At 34.4% G+C, this 15,878-nt stretch overlaps 1 protein-coding gene across 1 annotated transcript in view; it reads left to right on the forward strand.

Annotated features, from left to right (window-relative positions):
* GBE1 (1,4-alpha-glucan branching enzyme 1) overlaps window positions 1-15,878 on the forward strand; it is a 307,590-nt gene that overhangs the window by 205,696 nt on the left and 86,016 nt on the right. Inside the window, exons 8-9 of the mRNA XM_023548170.2 lie at window positions 8,127-8,242; window positions 13,559-13,686. Coding sequence (XP_023403938.2) covers window positions 8,127-8,242; window positions 13,559-13,686 — 244 coding nt within the window. The remainder of the gene's footprint in view (window positions 1-8,126; window positions 8,243-13,558; window positions 13,687-15,878) is intronic.

The raw sequence follows: 15,878 nt of genomic DNA on the forward strand, positions 1-15,878 counted from the left end.
TACCGTTACTTCCCTAATAAACCACTTCACTGTCAGTATGGTCCGTGAGTTCTGTGAGACATTGCAGGGAATTACCAAACCCAAAGACTGGAGGGAGAATACTGAGAGGAGTAGTTGATGTTAAAGATGGTGGAATGGTATAGCAGTTTGGAAACGTTGGACATTGGGGACATCTTTAACCCTCACCTCACAGGAACCAGCTTTGTGCAGATCCTTATAAAAGAGATTATTCATTCAATTGCCCTGTCTTTAAATATTATCACACTAAGGCTCAGAGAGTTTAATTATTTGTTTATATTTATTTTAGGAAAATTGTACAGAATATGTTTTTCTTGATGTCTGATTCACTGTTTCTTCATGCACTACAAATGTTTAGTTAACTTTAATTGAGTCATAACATAATTTTCTCATAAAATGCATCAATCCAGGATATCTCATGTCTTTATTTTTACTAAATCATATGAAAAATGCACACTGAATGAATCTCAGCCTAGTTTAGGGTAGTTGGACAAGCTTTCACTTCTGCTTCTTCAATCGAGATAAAAAAGGAGGGAGAGACTCACAAGACAGAAAAGGGATAAGAGAGAGGAGGCTAGAAAAGAGAACCGGGAAGTTAGCAGAATAAGAGACCTTGTGTAGAACTAGTTTTGGTATGGAATAGCTGCAAAGAGTAAGGGAGGGAAGGAATTGATTCTGAAGATTGACAGTGAGAGAGCAGAGTCAGGTTTGAAGGAGGCAAGAAATGGGACTGGAATAGGACAAGAAAAGAGTGAGATTTGATAGGGAAAAATGTTGTGAAATACAGTGAGAATTTCCCAGAGATGTATATTGATAGAAAACTGTCACAAATGTATTCCTTTTAAAGAGAAGAAATTCTGGAAGAATCTGATTAAAAAAAAAATGTATATGTATAGTTGATTTATGTGGGTGTCTGTCACACAAAATTATCGTGTAAAGAAAAATGGTATCTTGTTTTATTACCAGCCTCACCTTGTTTATTTAACTAATTTAATAGATACTTTTATACAAACTCAGAGGGTGTTGACCATGTATTGGGATCAATATTTAAAGACTACACTAGTGCATTCTTATTATGTCATAAAAATGTCTCCTTGGTATACATGTCCGAAGTTAGCTTTTTTGGACTAAGTTTCAAGAAATTTCCAATAAATTTGAGGGATAGGTTGTCCAATATATTCTATAGTTCTCAAACTTAATTATCACTTTCTGAGAAGCCTAGTTTCGTGTTGCCAGACTGGATTAGCAGGTTTTATTTTAATAGTACCATATTTTTTCTTTGCATTATTAATCATTGTTATAATTAACCGCATATTGTTATTTGTAAAATTTCTACCTCTCCCTTAAGAATCTAAATGGATAGTGTGTATTTCTTATTCTTGACTTTGTCCCTAGCCCCTTGCACTTTGCCGGGCCCAAAGCAGGTACTCAAGAAATATTTGTTGAATACATTGATAAATAGATGACATGCTACTGTAGAAAAAAAACAAATGCAGATTTTTGTTTGTTTTTAAGGCTTCCTGTGTTGATATTAGCTTTATGAAGATTTTTTTCAGAATAAAATTATTTGCCAATGTTTCTTTTAGAATACTTGGTTTATTTGTAAGAATTTATATTTAAACAAGTATATTTAAAAATCTGTTTATTATTTATTAGGAGCTCCCGTTGGTATATATCTTACTGTATATCAAATGGAGCCCTGGTGGCACACTGGTTAAAGGCTACGGCTGCTAACCAAAATGTCAGCAGTCTGAATCCACCAGCTGCTCCTTGGAAACCCTATGGGGCAGTTCTGCTATGTCCTGCAGGGTCGCTATGAGTCGGAACCGAATCAACGGCACTTAGCAACAACATACCTGATATCACAGCCTCGTTAAGTGAGACTGTGTAATGTGAGGGGGCTAGTTGCTAGAAGACACCCTACATCTGAATTCCTTTTCTCTCCTATATTACATTTCTCCTTTGTACTCTTTGCTCATCTGGTTCACTAAGAGCCAGCTTCCTTTGTGGGAATGTGTACAGATATACATTAGGGAGTTGTATATTATTTAGGATACTTGATACAAATTCGAAAACTACTGAAGGAGTAACAGTTGAAATTTCAGTTTGATCAATAATAGCATGCCATACTATTTTCCTTGATTTCTTACCCTCAGAAAACACATACACACACACACTTCCTGTTGAACAAAGTGTCCCTCTTTTTTCACCCTGCCCTACCTATCCCCAAGCAATTTGTTTTTCCCAGTTCACCTCCTTCCTATAATGTTTATCCATTTGCATTCTCTCAGTATATAAAAACAACTTCCTTAATGTTCTGCTAAGTAGCTGTATGTTTGTATAGACTATAATGGGGGTTTCCTTAAATATTAATTATTTGGGGGTGATAATCAAGGAAAATCCTACTATAGTTTGCAGAAAGTCATTATTATAATCTGTACAATCATAATTATTTTGGATGAGAAAAGAAATGTTCGTCCCAGATGCTTTATGAACTTCATCTGTGTATCTGCAGGATCTCTATTCTCCTTCATTTGTATTTTCCTCATTTATTTCTGACCCTGTTTAAATGGATGTGTCTCTGTAAGATGCTGCAGTTATCTTTTGGTATAAAACTGGCTAAATAAGTAATTTCAAGTAAATAGTATATTCCTAAATATAAAATTTTAATAAGATGATGGGAAATTACCAATCTCAGTGATGTATTTTTCTGCAATAGAAGTATTATAATAGTTTTATTTCAGTATGATGATTTATTAGAAATAAGTCAATCAAATGGGGAAAAAATGAAAAAAGAGTACATGAATAGTTAACGTTTCTAAACTTTCATAATAAGCTCTTAAAAGCAGATTACCAGTTATGGTGTGATATCTTTCAATGGTATGTAACTATACATGTTCAAGTTACTGTTAGTTGATTTGAACTGAACAAATAAGTAGCTTCATTTTTTAGACAAGATAAGATTTTTTAGCCTGGTGTGAAAAATATGTGAGCATGTGAGTGTTTATCTGCATATCTGTATGTGTGTGTACATGTCTCATATGCACGTGAAAGCTGTACAGTGAATGAGGAAGACCAAAGAGGAATTGATGCTTTTGAATTAGGGTGTTGACAAAGAATATTGAATATACCATAGACTGCCAAAAAACGAACAAATGTGTCTTAGAAGAAGTACAGCCAGAATAGAAAGCTTCTTAGAAGCAAAGATGGAGAGACTTTGTGTCACATGCTTTGAACATGTTATCAGGAGGGACCAGTCCCTAGAGAAGGACATCATGCTTGGTAAAGTAGGGGGTCAACAAAAAAGAGGATGACCCTCAACGAGATGGATTGACACAGTGGCTGCAACAATGGGCTGAAGCATAGCAGCAATTGTGAGGATGGATCAGGATCTGGTAGTGTTTCTTTCTGATGTACATAGGGTGGCTATGAGTCAAAACTGATTCGACTCATAGCAACCCTGTGTACAACAAAATGAAACAACAACAGCAAGAATGTATACATTAGACCCAATATAATTCTCACTGTCTAAAAACCCAGATACATTATCTGTGATACGGTTATCTAGTCTTGAATATGAACAATTACTTTTTCATCATTTCAAAGTTTTTTTTTTTTTTTTTTTTAAGTAAGCAATTCCTAATGGCTGAATGTATAATACAAAATATAAACAAAGTAAAGCCTTTTTTTTTTTAATTTGGCTAATTTAATTAATATTGATAGATAAATTGTTTTCATTTTTTAATGGTGACCATTTAGAATATCTTCTTTAAAATGTTATTTTTATTGTAATTTAAGGCCTATTCATTTAATTGACATATCTTTTTTCACAAGGAAAAGTTCCAGATTAGCATCTTTCTACCAGTTCAGCCTACTGCCTCCTTTCAAATACCCAGACCAAAATACTAGGTTTTGCTTCATGATTTTATGATGTTGTTTTTTTTATCCAGTAGCCATTCAGCTTAATGACTGTGGAATGGCTAAGTGGAACATATCATTTTCCTTCATATTTTTTATTTGTTGCTGTTGTTAGTTGCCCTCGACTAGGTAGATTCCGACTTACAGCAAACCCTGGTGCCAATGTTAAATAATGTCTTCTGTTTATCAGTATACAGTATTAGTAGATTTCAGTAACACCCAGTGGACTAAGTGGCTTGTTTTGAAAACACTGGAAGATATTTTAGAGTGAAAATAAATAGAACATTAGGCAAATATCCTTGCGTTACAAAATGTAACCCTTTTAAATAAATGTTATTATACCTGATTATACTTGCTCACCAAGAAAATTATGCTGTGTTTTATTTCATCATACAGTTCATTGGCAGAATATGAGACAATCAACATTTTTTCTGATTTGGGGACTATTTCCTAAAAACTTCAATATTGGAATTATTTGTGGTAAATTTTCCTTATTAAATCCTCATTACTTGATTACTGGTTGAATATTTCAGACATCTTAATCAATTAGACTCCTGGTTATTTTGATTGCCAGAAACCCTTAAATGTATACATTATTCATTGATGTATCTGATTTCTCTATCAAACACCTGTGATTTAAAAGTTTTAGTGGTTTATGATTCACTGAGAAGTCAGCTGCATTTCATGATTATTTTCTGTTTTTTAGGAACTTTGTTTCAGTTTCAGAACAAAAAATGAGTCAGCTAATACATTGGCTGTCAGTAGTATGGATGACACAGTATTAGTGTTTAACTTATGTCTTAATTAGTTTCAGATATAAAGCTAATAACATAAGCAAAAAGGTTATTTCTTATACATATTTGTGCTAATCACTGAGGTGTATATTTTTTTCAGAATTACCCTCTGAAAGTTAATATCTAGCTCCTGCAATTGTTTGGAAGCTAGATTGTCCTTTGGTTTGTAAGGACAGGCTTTATAAGCCTTATGTTAGTGAAATGACCTTAAAATCTGAGTCCCGCCTTGTCTGTTGGAACATGCCAAACCAAAACTCTGTTCTTAAATTCTACTTTATATTTCTATGGGACTGTAATCAACTGGATATATCAACTATGTTATGGTCTGCCTGATGACATTTTGAGGTTAAAAAAAGTAAATTGCCTTTTTTATTGTACCCTTTGCCAGACGTTTTCATACTTTGACTCAAGGTAAACCATTCACTTGAGATGATTCAGTTCATTTATTACTACAGAGCACATTGGACAGTATTTCTAATTCAGGCTTAGTTTGGAATACATCATAACTCTTCTCTCAACTCCCCAAAGAAGGAAAAATTAGAACTCATAGGTGCTGAACTTGAAAATTATGATGGTAGAAATAGTTACAGACATCTTTCAGAGATCTGTATTTTCACCGGTGACATTTTCCTTAAGCTTGTTCTGGTGTTCTATTTAAAAGGCATATCTGAGATTAAGTGAACTAGTTCATTCATGTATGAGATTAGAGTTTTCATTGTCCATGTGATTGCTGGAGAGTAGAGTGCAGAGTAGAGTACCTCTGCTAGAGGTCCTTAGGTGTTTAGATTTTTAATTTATATTTAAGATCCTTCCACTTGGTTTTGAGGTCCAGATACCTCTTAAAATGACTTCGGGAGAAGTTTTTTGTTTGTTTTTTTCCCAGTAACCTGAACTAAATATTTTATAATCATATAATAAAAGTCAACTTCTGCTTTTGTTCAGAAAATTATTAATATAGTATGCCTGAGACTTCTGAGACTGCTGTCCTTACAAAGACTTGCCAGCCAGTTTGACGCTTGTTTGGTGTGGGGACATGAACTTCAGAAGGGTTACCACTATCCCCAGAACTGACAAGGCTGGTTCACTGTACCAAGATTCTTTGTGTAAACAATGTGGTTTATGTTGAACACCTGCTTTTTTTTTTTCTGGGTATCTAGAATTTTGATACATGCGAAGGTAGAGAGTGCCTATGTGACCAATCTTTAATAAAATTCTTGAGAACTGAGTCTGTAATGAGCTTCCCTGCCAGACAACATTTCACAAGTGTTTTGACAACTCATTGCTGGAGGAATTAAGCATGTCCTATGTGACTCCGGAAACCCTGGTGGTGTAGTGGTTAAGTGCTACAGCTGCTAACCAAAGGGTCGGCAGTTAGAATCCGCCAGGAGCTCCTTGGAAACTCTATGGGGCAGTTCTACTCTGTCCTATAGGGTCGCTATGAGTCGGAATCGACTCGACGGCACTGGGTTTGGTTTCTGGTTTTTTTGATGTGACTCCACAGGGAGAGAACTCTTGGAAGCTTGCACCTGTTTTCACTTGGACTTAGGTCCATGCACCTTCTTCACTTGCTGATTTTGCTTCCTTTCTTTCTTTGTTTACTGTAATAAACCATAGCCTGGAATATAATGAAATGCTGAGTCCTGTGAGTCTTCCTAGTGACCACCTGGGGGTGGTCTTGAAGTAACATGACACAATAATTCAATAATATTTGATTATTATATAGGTATATGTATCTCAGATCTCTGAACTTAAATTCCAGGTTCAGTGGTCTAGATAAATATATTTATATAATAAATATATGTGTACAGTAATTTGGATGTTTACATTTTGTAAGAAAATGGAAAAAACAGAAAGTGTTCCAGTGATTTCCAAGGCTTCACTTCAGACACTTTTGAGCAGTAAAATATATTATTACCAGTCAAATGGCCAAATTAGAAAAAGTATTTGTTTTCTTCAAAACATTGTTTTCAAAGAATTATGATAGTACACAAATTCATCCATCTCTTGTTCCTGAAATGCTCATATAGCAATCTTGTTAAAAAAGTATAAATTGAGATTACTATAAAAACAGAATAATTTATCTTGATAAATTCATTGTCGAATAGCTCTTTGTGTTTACTCAATTATTTTTTGTTAAACAAGATTTATTTTCTTTGAAGCCCTAAGTGAATATGCATTCGTAAAATCATAGCATAGTCTACCTCTGTCATTGTTTTTTTTTTTTTTTTTTTTAACAATCTAGAACGTCTTGGTTCTCTTTCACATCTACCAGATTGCTTATATCTCTATGGTTTTTGTTTTTTGTTGCTTTTTAAACTTTCAATAAGTTTTCAAAATCCAAGGTGACCTATTTAAAGCAGTTTCAATTTACAATTTCCAAGTTGATTGTGATGACTTAATCTCTACTTATGTCAGATTACCCTTTAATATATGGAGGCATTAAAAAATATAAATTTCAACTGGGTTAAAGATTTGTGTACAGTATTACAGCTCTGTCATTAAACTAAATGAGGTATTAAAGTTTTAAAACCCCTGTTATAATAAGATAGAGAACTCAACCATAACTGTATGACTAAAGAAAATACTAATTGATGATGCCTTCTTTTCAGTTGCCTGAAATAGGCTTATTTCATGTGGTATTTTTAATTGACTTGTTCTATTCTTTGTTTTCTTTCTGTTTTTATGGATATAGGGGCTCTTTAACTTCTAGAACTTTCTACTTTATTAAATATGTGTTTTTTAGTAATTAGATTTTGGTTTTTCCTTCTACAAAACAATAGTCTGGTAAATATAATATTACTTGTCATGAAGTTGATTTTGTCTTTTTTCCTCTGCTTTTTATTCTGAGTTGTATCTTTGAAATTGTAGCATGAGAACATATTTTAAGAAGGCCAACATTGCATTTTTTCTAGTGACAATGAAAATGTATTTTCTAAAAGGAGAAAAAGTCATATAGCTGTTTATATTATATGAAAAATCTTGATGAATGTTCAGAGCTTGGTAACAAATATTTTATTGAGCACTGCTATGTAGTAGTAACTATGTAGTAATAACTGCTCTGGTTGCTGCAGACACAGCACTGAACAAGACACAATCCTTGTCCTTTGGGCCAGACTTACACTTGCTTTCTCCTTCTCAGTTTTCCTCAGATATTTACTGATATTGTGGCTAAAGGAAATTTAATAAATTTACCTTTTAAAATGTGTTTCATCAAACAAATTAGATATTTGTTAGCAGTTTTCTGATTTTGCAATGATGTATTTCTTTGACCATCATGGTTTTTGAGATTAGGGCACTTTGTAATTTTAATTAATACTCTTTAACAAACATGATATATAATGATTAAGAAAAGCACTGTTTACATTCAGCTAAAACATATATTTATTAATATTTTAGCTGGGAAGTTTTAAGATTCCTTTTGTCAAACCTAAGATGGTGGTTGGAAGAATATACCTTTGATGGATTTCGCTTTGATGGTGTTACCTCCATGCTGTATCATAACCATGGAATGGGTATGTAACAGGATATATTAGAGATGTAACTCATGATTGTTTTTCTTATTGAACATTTGCAAACAGGTTTGGGATTCAGTTACAACAGCTGCAATGACCATTTTTGTTGGCTTGATTTTTATTTGTCCAGTTGCATCTGTCTTTTCTGTAGTCACCCTGGTCCCTTTTTGGCAAGAAGCAGAGTATAAAAACATCTTATAAGTAAATGACAATGTAATGATTTCCTTTGAAATATACCTATCTCATAATATGCTATCTTTAATATCTAGCTGTTTTTTATATATTTTTCTATGGAAACATCCTTAGGATGTGAACCCCATAGCATTTACAAAGAGATGTAAATAGCAGAAAAACCAAGTGAGAACATTGTGAGTAAATGAATGATTTCGCATATTATACACTTAAGAAAATATATAAATTTCAAATATCGATTTACCCAATTAAAATTAAATAGTAAATTAATTTGCAATGACAAACATTGATCAGAGACTTTCATTTTGAAAGTTGTGCAAAGTAGGCTTATCGTAAAATCCTAATCGCTCAACGGATAACACTGTGAGCAATTATTTTTTAATGACAAAATATTCCCTAGCAAAAACTAATCAAGAAAAGTGAGAATGGCTTTAGACTGTAAATCTTGAAGAGTGGCTTTCGGAAAAAAAGAAGCTGAAAATAGTACTGCAGCAAAGTGTGAAGCTGCCTGCTCTTAATCACTATGCCATCTCCATGAGAAATTCCTAGGACAGGAGTTGAATCTACAGAAGGTGACAGGTCTCGCTAATACCATCCAGGTTGGAAAGCAAGCATGGCAAGAGTCAAGGAAGATCCTCTGCTAGACTGAAACCCCTGCGTGCCCCTGCAGAACTACCGTCTGTTGAGGGGTGGTTATTTTCCTGGGAATAGCGTGCTCCTTTGAGAAAATGAATTGAATCCTATGGAAATGGGATATACATTTTATGTGTAGAAAGCCCAGGAAATGGTGAAGAAAAAAACATAAAAACATTCAGAGGTGTATAACAGATTTTTTTTCCCTTGAAATGAGAAATAACTGAACGTGAGATATAACGAGAATATAATACGAGATAAAATAAGAATAACTGAAACTGCACATTAAAAGAGATGCAAAATATACCAGGAATAATTGAGATAAAGTAATTAACATCATGACACAAAGTGTTTAATTTATAAAATTCAGGGGTAAACATAATTTATCTTAAAACTTAAACCAAAATATGCCCCAAAGTCATTTTAAAACTGAACAGTAGTTTAGCTTAACTAGTAAAAATGTCTGCCTTGAGCATTATGCTCTTTCAAGAACCATCTATATGGATCAAAGTGACAGGAGCAACTCAAAAGATTAGACACCTTAGGGGGCAATGAGTTTATGTTAATGGGGGAGGAAAAGCTCAGAAAAAGGAGGGTGAGAATGGTTGCACAGCTCAAAGGATGTAATCAATGTCACTGAACTGTACATGTAGAAACAGTTGAATTGGTGTATGTTTTGCTGTGTATAATCTCAACAACAACAAAATAGAATTAAAAAGAAAAAGAATCCATCAGGAGGCACCTACGGAAAAAAAAAAAAGAATTATTTTCACAGATGAAAAAAATGGCTGGCCTGTGACTATTGCCATCAGCAATATCTACCAAATTCTCAGGGAAACAAAGTATGACTCAAGAATTTGATAGTTGATTTGTCATTGAGGTATAGGCGTGAAAGAACTCAGGGAATGAATCATCCATGATCATACTTGAAAATATCCCTTAATGATGAAATCCAGCAAACAGAACTAGAGACAAAATGAAGTCAAATATGGGGAAGTCAGGGGAAGAAGACTGCTGTTGACCACTCAAAACATTGGATTAATTCCAAAAATAAGAGTAACAACTAGAAGAATAGAAAGGAAATGGTACAATGCTAAGAAGTAAAAAATACTATAGATAGCTGTGGTGGAGTTGACTCTGACTGATGGTGACCTCATTTACAACAACAACAACAAAAACATGCCTGGTCCTGCATCATCCTCACATTTGCAGGCATTGATGTGGCTGTTGTGCCAATCCATCCCTCTGAGGGTATCCCTCACCCCGATTGGCCCTCGACTTCAACAAACGTGTTGTCCTCCTCCAGCGACTGTTTGCTGCTGCTGATATGTCCGAAGCAAGTAACTTGGACAACGTTCTATTGTGATTCTTAAGGTTTTCTTTAGCAAATTTTTAGAAGCAGATCACCAGTCTTTTCTTTTTAGTCTGTCTTAGTCTGGAAGCTCTAAAACCTGTTCTGTCTGGATGACCCTGTTTATATTTGAAACACCAATGGCGTAGCTTCCAGTATCATAGCAACACACAAGCCACTACAGTACTAAAAACTGACAAATGCGTGGTGGAAAAACTACCATAAGCAACAAAAATTAGGAAGTGCCAGAGGAGGAGGTAAAAGGAGCTTTGAAGGTGTTAGAATGTCTTTGTTCCCATAGGAAATCCATATTGCGTAATTGCGTAAAGCGAAGAATTATTTGAAGTAATATAAACATTATTACTCAATTTTACATGGTTTTCATATTTACTTTTCTTAAACTCTGAGGAGTCTAACATCCTTTGAGTGACAAAAATGTATCTGGAATTTGAAATGTAGAATTACCTTTAGTTTTATTTCACTTTATTTTTCTGCCGTAAATTTCAGTTAAAATTAAATTCAGTTGGAATATATAAAAATTTCCATGTATAGAATATCATCATTCTCATGAAATTATTTCTAAATATCCACTCATCTACCCATATATATATGTTGCTCTTGTTCTTAGGTGCCCCTGAATTGGTTCCGATTCATAGCAGCCCTACTATGTACAACAGAACAAAATATTGCCTGGTCCTGAACTGTCTTCACAGTCATTGCTATGTTTCAGCCCCTTGTTGCCTCCACTGTTTCAGTCCATCTCTCTGAGGGTCTTCTTTTTGGATGAACTTCAGTTTTACCAAGCATGATGTCCTACTCCACGGACCAGTCCCTCCTGATAACATGTCCAAAGTACATGAGACAAAGTCTCGCCATTCTCACTTCTAAGGAGCATTCTGCCTGTACTTCTTACAAGACTGATTTGTTTGTTCTTCTGGCAGTCCATGGTCTATTCAATATTCTTTACCATCACCCTAATTCAAAGGCATCAATTCTTCTTCAGTCTTCCTTAGCCATTGCCCAACTTTCACATGTAGATTAGGTGATTGAAAATACCATGGTTTGGGTCAGGTGCACCTTAGTCCTCAAAGTGACATCTTTGCTTTTTAACACTTGAAAGAGGTCTTTTGCAGCTGATTTGCCCGATGCAGTATGTTGTTGATTTCTTGACTGCTGCTTCCATGGGCGTTGATTGTGGATCCAAGTAAAATGAAATCCTTGACAACTTCAATCTTTTCTCCATTTATCATGATGCTGCTTATTGGTCCAATTTTGAGGATTTTTGTTTTCTTTACATTGAGGTTGTCATCCATACTGAAGGCTGTAGTCTTTGAACATCATCAGTAAGTACTTCAAGTCCTCTTCACATTCAGCAAGCAAGATTGTGTCATCTGCATAGGTATATATGGCCAAGCCCATTAAAGTCGATTCCAACTCACAGTGACCCTGTAGGAGAGTAGAACTGCCCTATAGGGTTTCCAGGGAGTGGCTGGTAGATTCAAACTGCTGACCTTTTGGTTAGCAGCTGAGCTCTTAAGCACTGTGCCACCAGGGATCCATTTATATATTATACATATATATATATAAATGATGCCAAAAATTATATTCATCAGCCATAACTTTATTTCTGGATGCTAGGGTTTGGGTGATGTATTATTGCATCTCTCTGTAAACTTTTCCAGAATTTCTTCATTTGCTTTCGATGAATATGTTCATTTTCATGAAAGAAAAACATTTTTTTTGAAGTTTTAATAATATCCCTGGTTAACCTGAATGTGGGCAAATAAATAACCTTTTATAAAACATTTTGGCAAAATCCATAAAAGTGTTTAAAATTTCTATATTTTACTCATCAGTACCATATAGAGTAATTTTTTCCTGATGTACTACTCCCACAAGAGAACACAGTGATATGGTGATGGATTTTTTGTGCAGCATGTATTTTTAATTGAAAACTTGAGAACTACCAAGTACCCGTCAATGGGAAGAAATGTCCAGATAAACCATGATAGAAGAAATCTGCATTCAATGAAATACTATGCAGCATATAAAAAGAATATTTACAATCGGTTGCCATCGAGCTCATTCTCACTCATGGTGACCCCATGTGTGCATGATAGAACTATGCGCTATAAGGTTTTCATTGGCTGAATTTTGGGAAGTACTCTCTAAGCCTATCTTCTGAGGCACCTCTGATGGACTAAACTTCCAACCTTCTGGTTAGCAGCCAAGCTTGTTAACCATTTGTACCACTCAGGCATGTAGACATTGAAAGATTCCAAGGTGATCTCCAAGTTGAATTTCAAAGTCAGAAACAGATAACAACAACAAGAAATTACAATATGGTATATATGCTACTATTTTATTAACTGATTCACTCAAAATCATATATTTAGTACTTATTTTGTATAGTCACTTTTATAGGTATTAGAGATACAGACAGGAGAAAAACAGATACAGTCTCTGCCTTTTCAGAGCTTATCTTGTAGTGGGGGAGAGATTCCATAAACAAATATATGTGCAATATGTTCAACCACTGATAAGTATTATGAAGACAAATTTTTAAAAGGAGTGGCTAAGGAAATGGTCAGGAAAGGCCTCTTTGATGAGATCTGGCTGAGGAGATGATATCCAAGTGGTGAGTTGCATGAAGTAAGGAAGATGTTCTGCAGATAATATCGGGGAGAGGAGTCAGTACAAAAGCCCTGAGATGGAATTGTTCTTGGAATGTCCAAAGAAAAGCAAGAAACCAATGTGTATCTTAGTGAATATCTTAAGGCGAAAAAAGTTTGAGACACATACACCTAAATCACTAATGATTGTAACTCAAAGTTGGAATTGCAAGAGACTCTTTATTGTTAATATTATATATTTATGAGATATGTAACTTTTGTATGACATTTTCCACATTTATAATCAGGAAAAATATTTTAAAGTTTTTGTTTTGTAAAATGTTGACAGGGATTAGTGTTCTAAGTGACATATATATTTAATAATGATGACATCGTGTGGTATCTACATTTGTTGCACTTTGCTACAATAACAGCTGATACTAACAAACTAATTGGTGTTCGCATTTGTGCAGTTAAGACTCTTACATGTTAACATAATACGTACGTATTGAGTTTTCTTTTCTCTAGGTCAAGCCTTTTCAGGTGATTACCATGCATATTTTGGACTACAAGTAGATGAAGATGCCTTGATTTATCTCATGTTGGCAAATCATTTGACTCACACATTGTATCCAGATTCCATTACAATAGCTGAGGTAAAGCCATAATGATCTCTTATCCTCTGACCCCCTTTTATAGAGACTATCTTGTGAATAATTAATTTCATGTTATCAATTATTGCATAAATGAAATCGCACCCTGAGTATAGTGCAGCTGCTGTGTATGGTTGGGACATTATTTAGAATTTCTTGTTCTCCTATTAGGAGATAATGTACACTAATTACTTGTCACCATTCCATTGTTAAAAGGGAAATGCCAGTGGTTACAAAGTAAAATATCCTAATCAGTGGGCAGGTCCTTCTGCCATGAGACCTTTAGCAGAGAAGAGAATTGAATATTAATGTGTGCCTGCGTACTTTTTTTTTGTTTTCTGGTCTAGTCATTAGAGATGCCATGGATCACTGCACGCAAGCTTCTGTGAAGCCGTTCTTGTTCAGATGCGATTACCTTTCTCGTTGACGTTATTGCTCTCAGATTGCCAAATGTTCACCAGTTACTCATGATTACCGAGTGGTCGTGATTAACTGTCCCAAAGCTGTGCTGTAATGATATAATTTGGTATATGCGTAATTGACAACGCCCCTCTTGGTGATAAATTAAGAAGTTTGTTAAATGCTTATGCTAATTTAGATTTAGTACTAAAATCCCCCTGGTTTCCTGAGTCCTCTAGCTAGGAATTATTAAAATTGAATTTAGCCAGTTAAAACTGTTCTACACCAAGTGTAGTGGCTGGCCTATGGAATTAATAAAGAGTCAAAGCGTATTTTCACATTCTCGGTGTTCAGTTCACTAAAATGAAGTGTAGAAGTGACACTTTCCTTTCCGTAACATTTAGTATTTTTACAGCCTTTTTACATCCAACAGTTCTCAAAACCAAAACTCTCAACTAACTAGGTGGTATGATTTCCGTGTTTATCTCTGTATAGAAAAGAACAGTTTTATTTTCCTCAGGCCTTCTGCCTTCTAAACATCTTCTGGAAATAGGCAATCCGCCCCCACCCCCCCCAAAAAAAGAAAAAAGTTGCCATTGAGTTCATTCTTCGTGACCCTATAGGACAGAGCAGAACTAGAAGTGCCCCGTAAGGTGTCCAAGGCGTTAGTCTTTATGGAAGCCAACTGCTACATCTTTCTCCTGAGGAGCGGCTGGTGGGTTTGAGCTGCTAACCTTTAGCAGCTGAGTGTTTAACCATTATGCCATTAGGGTCCCTTGGAAATAGAGCATGGGGCCCTAAATTCCCGAAACAAGTTATTAAGTAGAATTAAAATCAAAAATTGAACTACGGTTTTGATACTCAATTTCATTTCCCATTCTTCCTCCCTACTTGCATTAAGTCATAGCACATAAGTCGTTCAAATGCTTGACTTTATGTGGTCTCCTTTAATATGAATCAGAGTGTATTTTAAGCTTTTATTTTACCTTTTATACAGTTTAATTTTATCTATCAAACAATAAAAAGTTAATTATTTTGTCAAGTATATTTATAGCAATTCAAAGCGGAGATATCATATATGACAAATTACTGCAAACAAAGCAGCAAAAATTAAAAAAAATAAGATGAAAAAGATGCAATTATTTAATACATGAAATTTCAAATTGTTACATTGATCTCTCTGTTCATTTCAAGTAAAATAGTTTCATCATCTTGGGAGCTCTTGTCTGATTCTTAGTGTTTCTACCAATGAAACTTAGAGACTTTAGCCTACTTTATATTACTTGCTTTTAGATTTTTTTTTTTTTTTTTAATGTGAAGTGTCTTCAATTTATTCTACTTAAGTTGAAAACTACCCCAATTTCAAAACATCACTTTTCTGTCTGGTGGGAGTCTCCCTTCAAAAGTGGAATTGATCCTCGTGAACTTTTTTCTTTTTAAGAAAAGGGATGTGAGGTAAAGAATAAGTAATATAATTTTATATAAAGTCCTGTAGTAGAAATTTGAATTTGTTGTAATATCAATTACAAGATTGAAACCTTTGTTTCTAGAATATTTTTAGTGTTCTTCATGGTTATGTCTGCTAAATTAATTAGAGATATTTTTGATTGAGGTTATCCCCCCCTTGGAGTAGTCATAAGTGTTCTTTAGATATTAAAGCATTTGAATTATTTTAATTTCATTTGAAACACATGTAATGCTTTTGGTATATTATGTCAGTAGGTATCAATTTTTTTTATATTTGAAGTAAGTTTATTTTGGTGGCCTTTATGTTTTCTCTCTTAAGGTTTAAAAGA

The sequence above is a fragment of the Loxodonta africana genome, chromosome 20, assembly GCF_030014295.1.
Source record: "Loxodonta africana isolate mLoxAfr1 chromosome 20, mLoxAfr1.hap2, whole genome shotgun sequence".
NCBI lineage: Eukaryota > Metazoa > Chordata > Mammalia > Proboscidea > Elephantidae > Loxodonta > Loxodonta africana.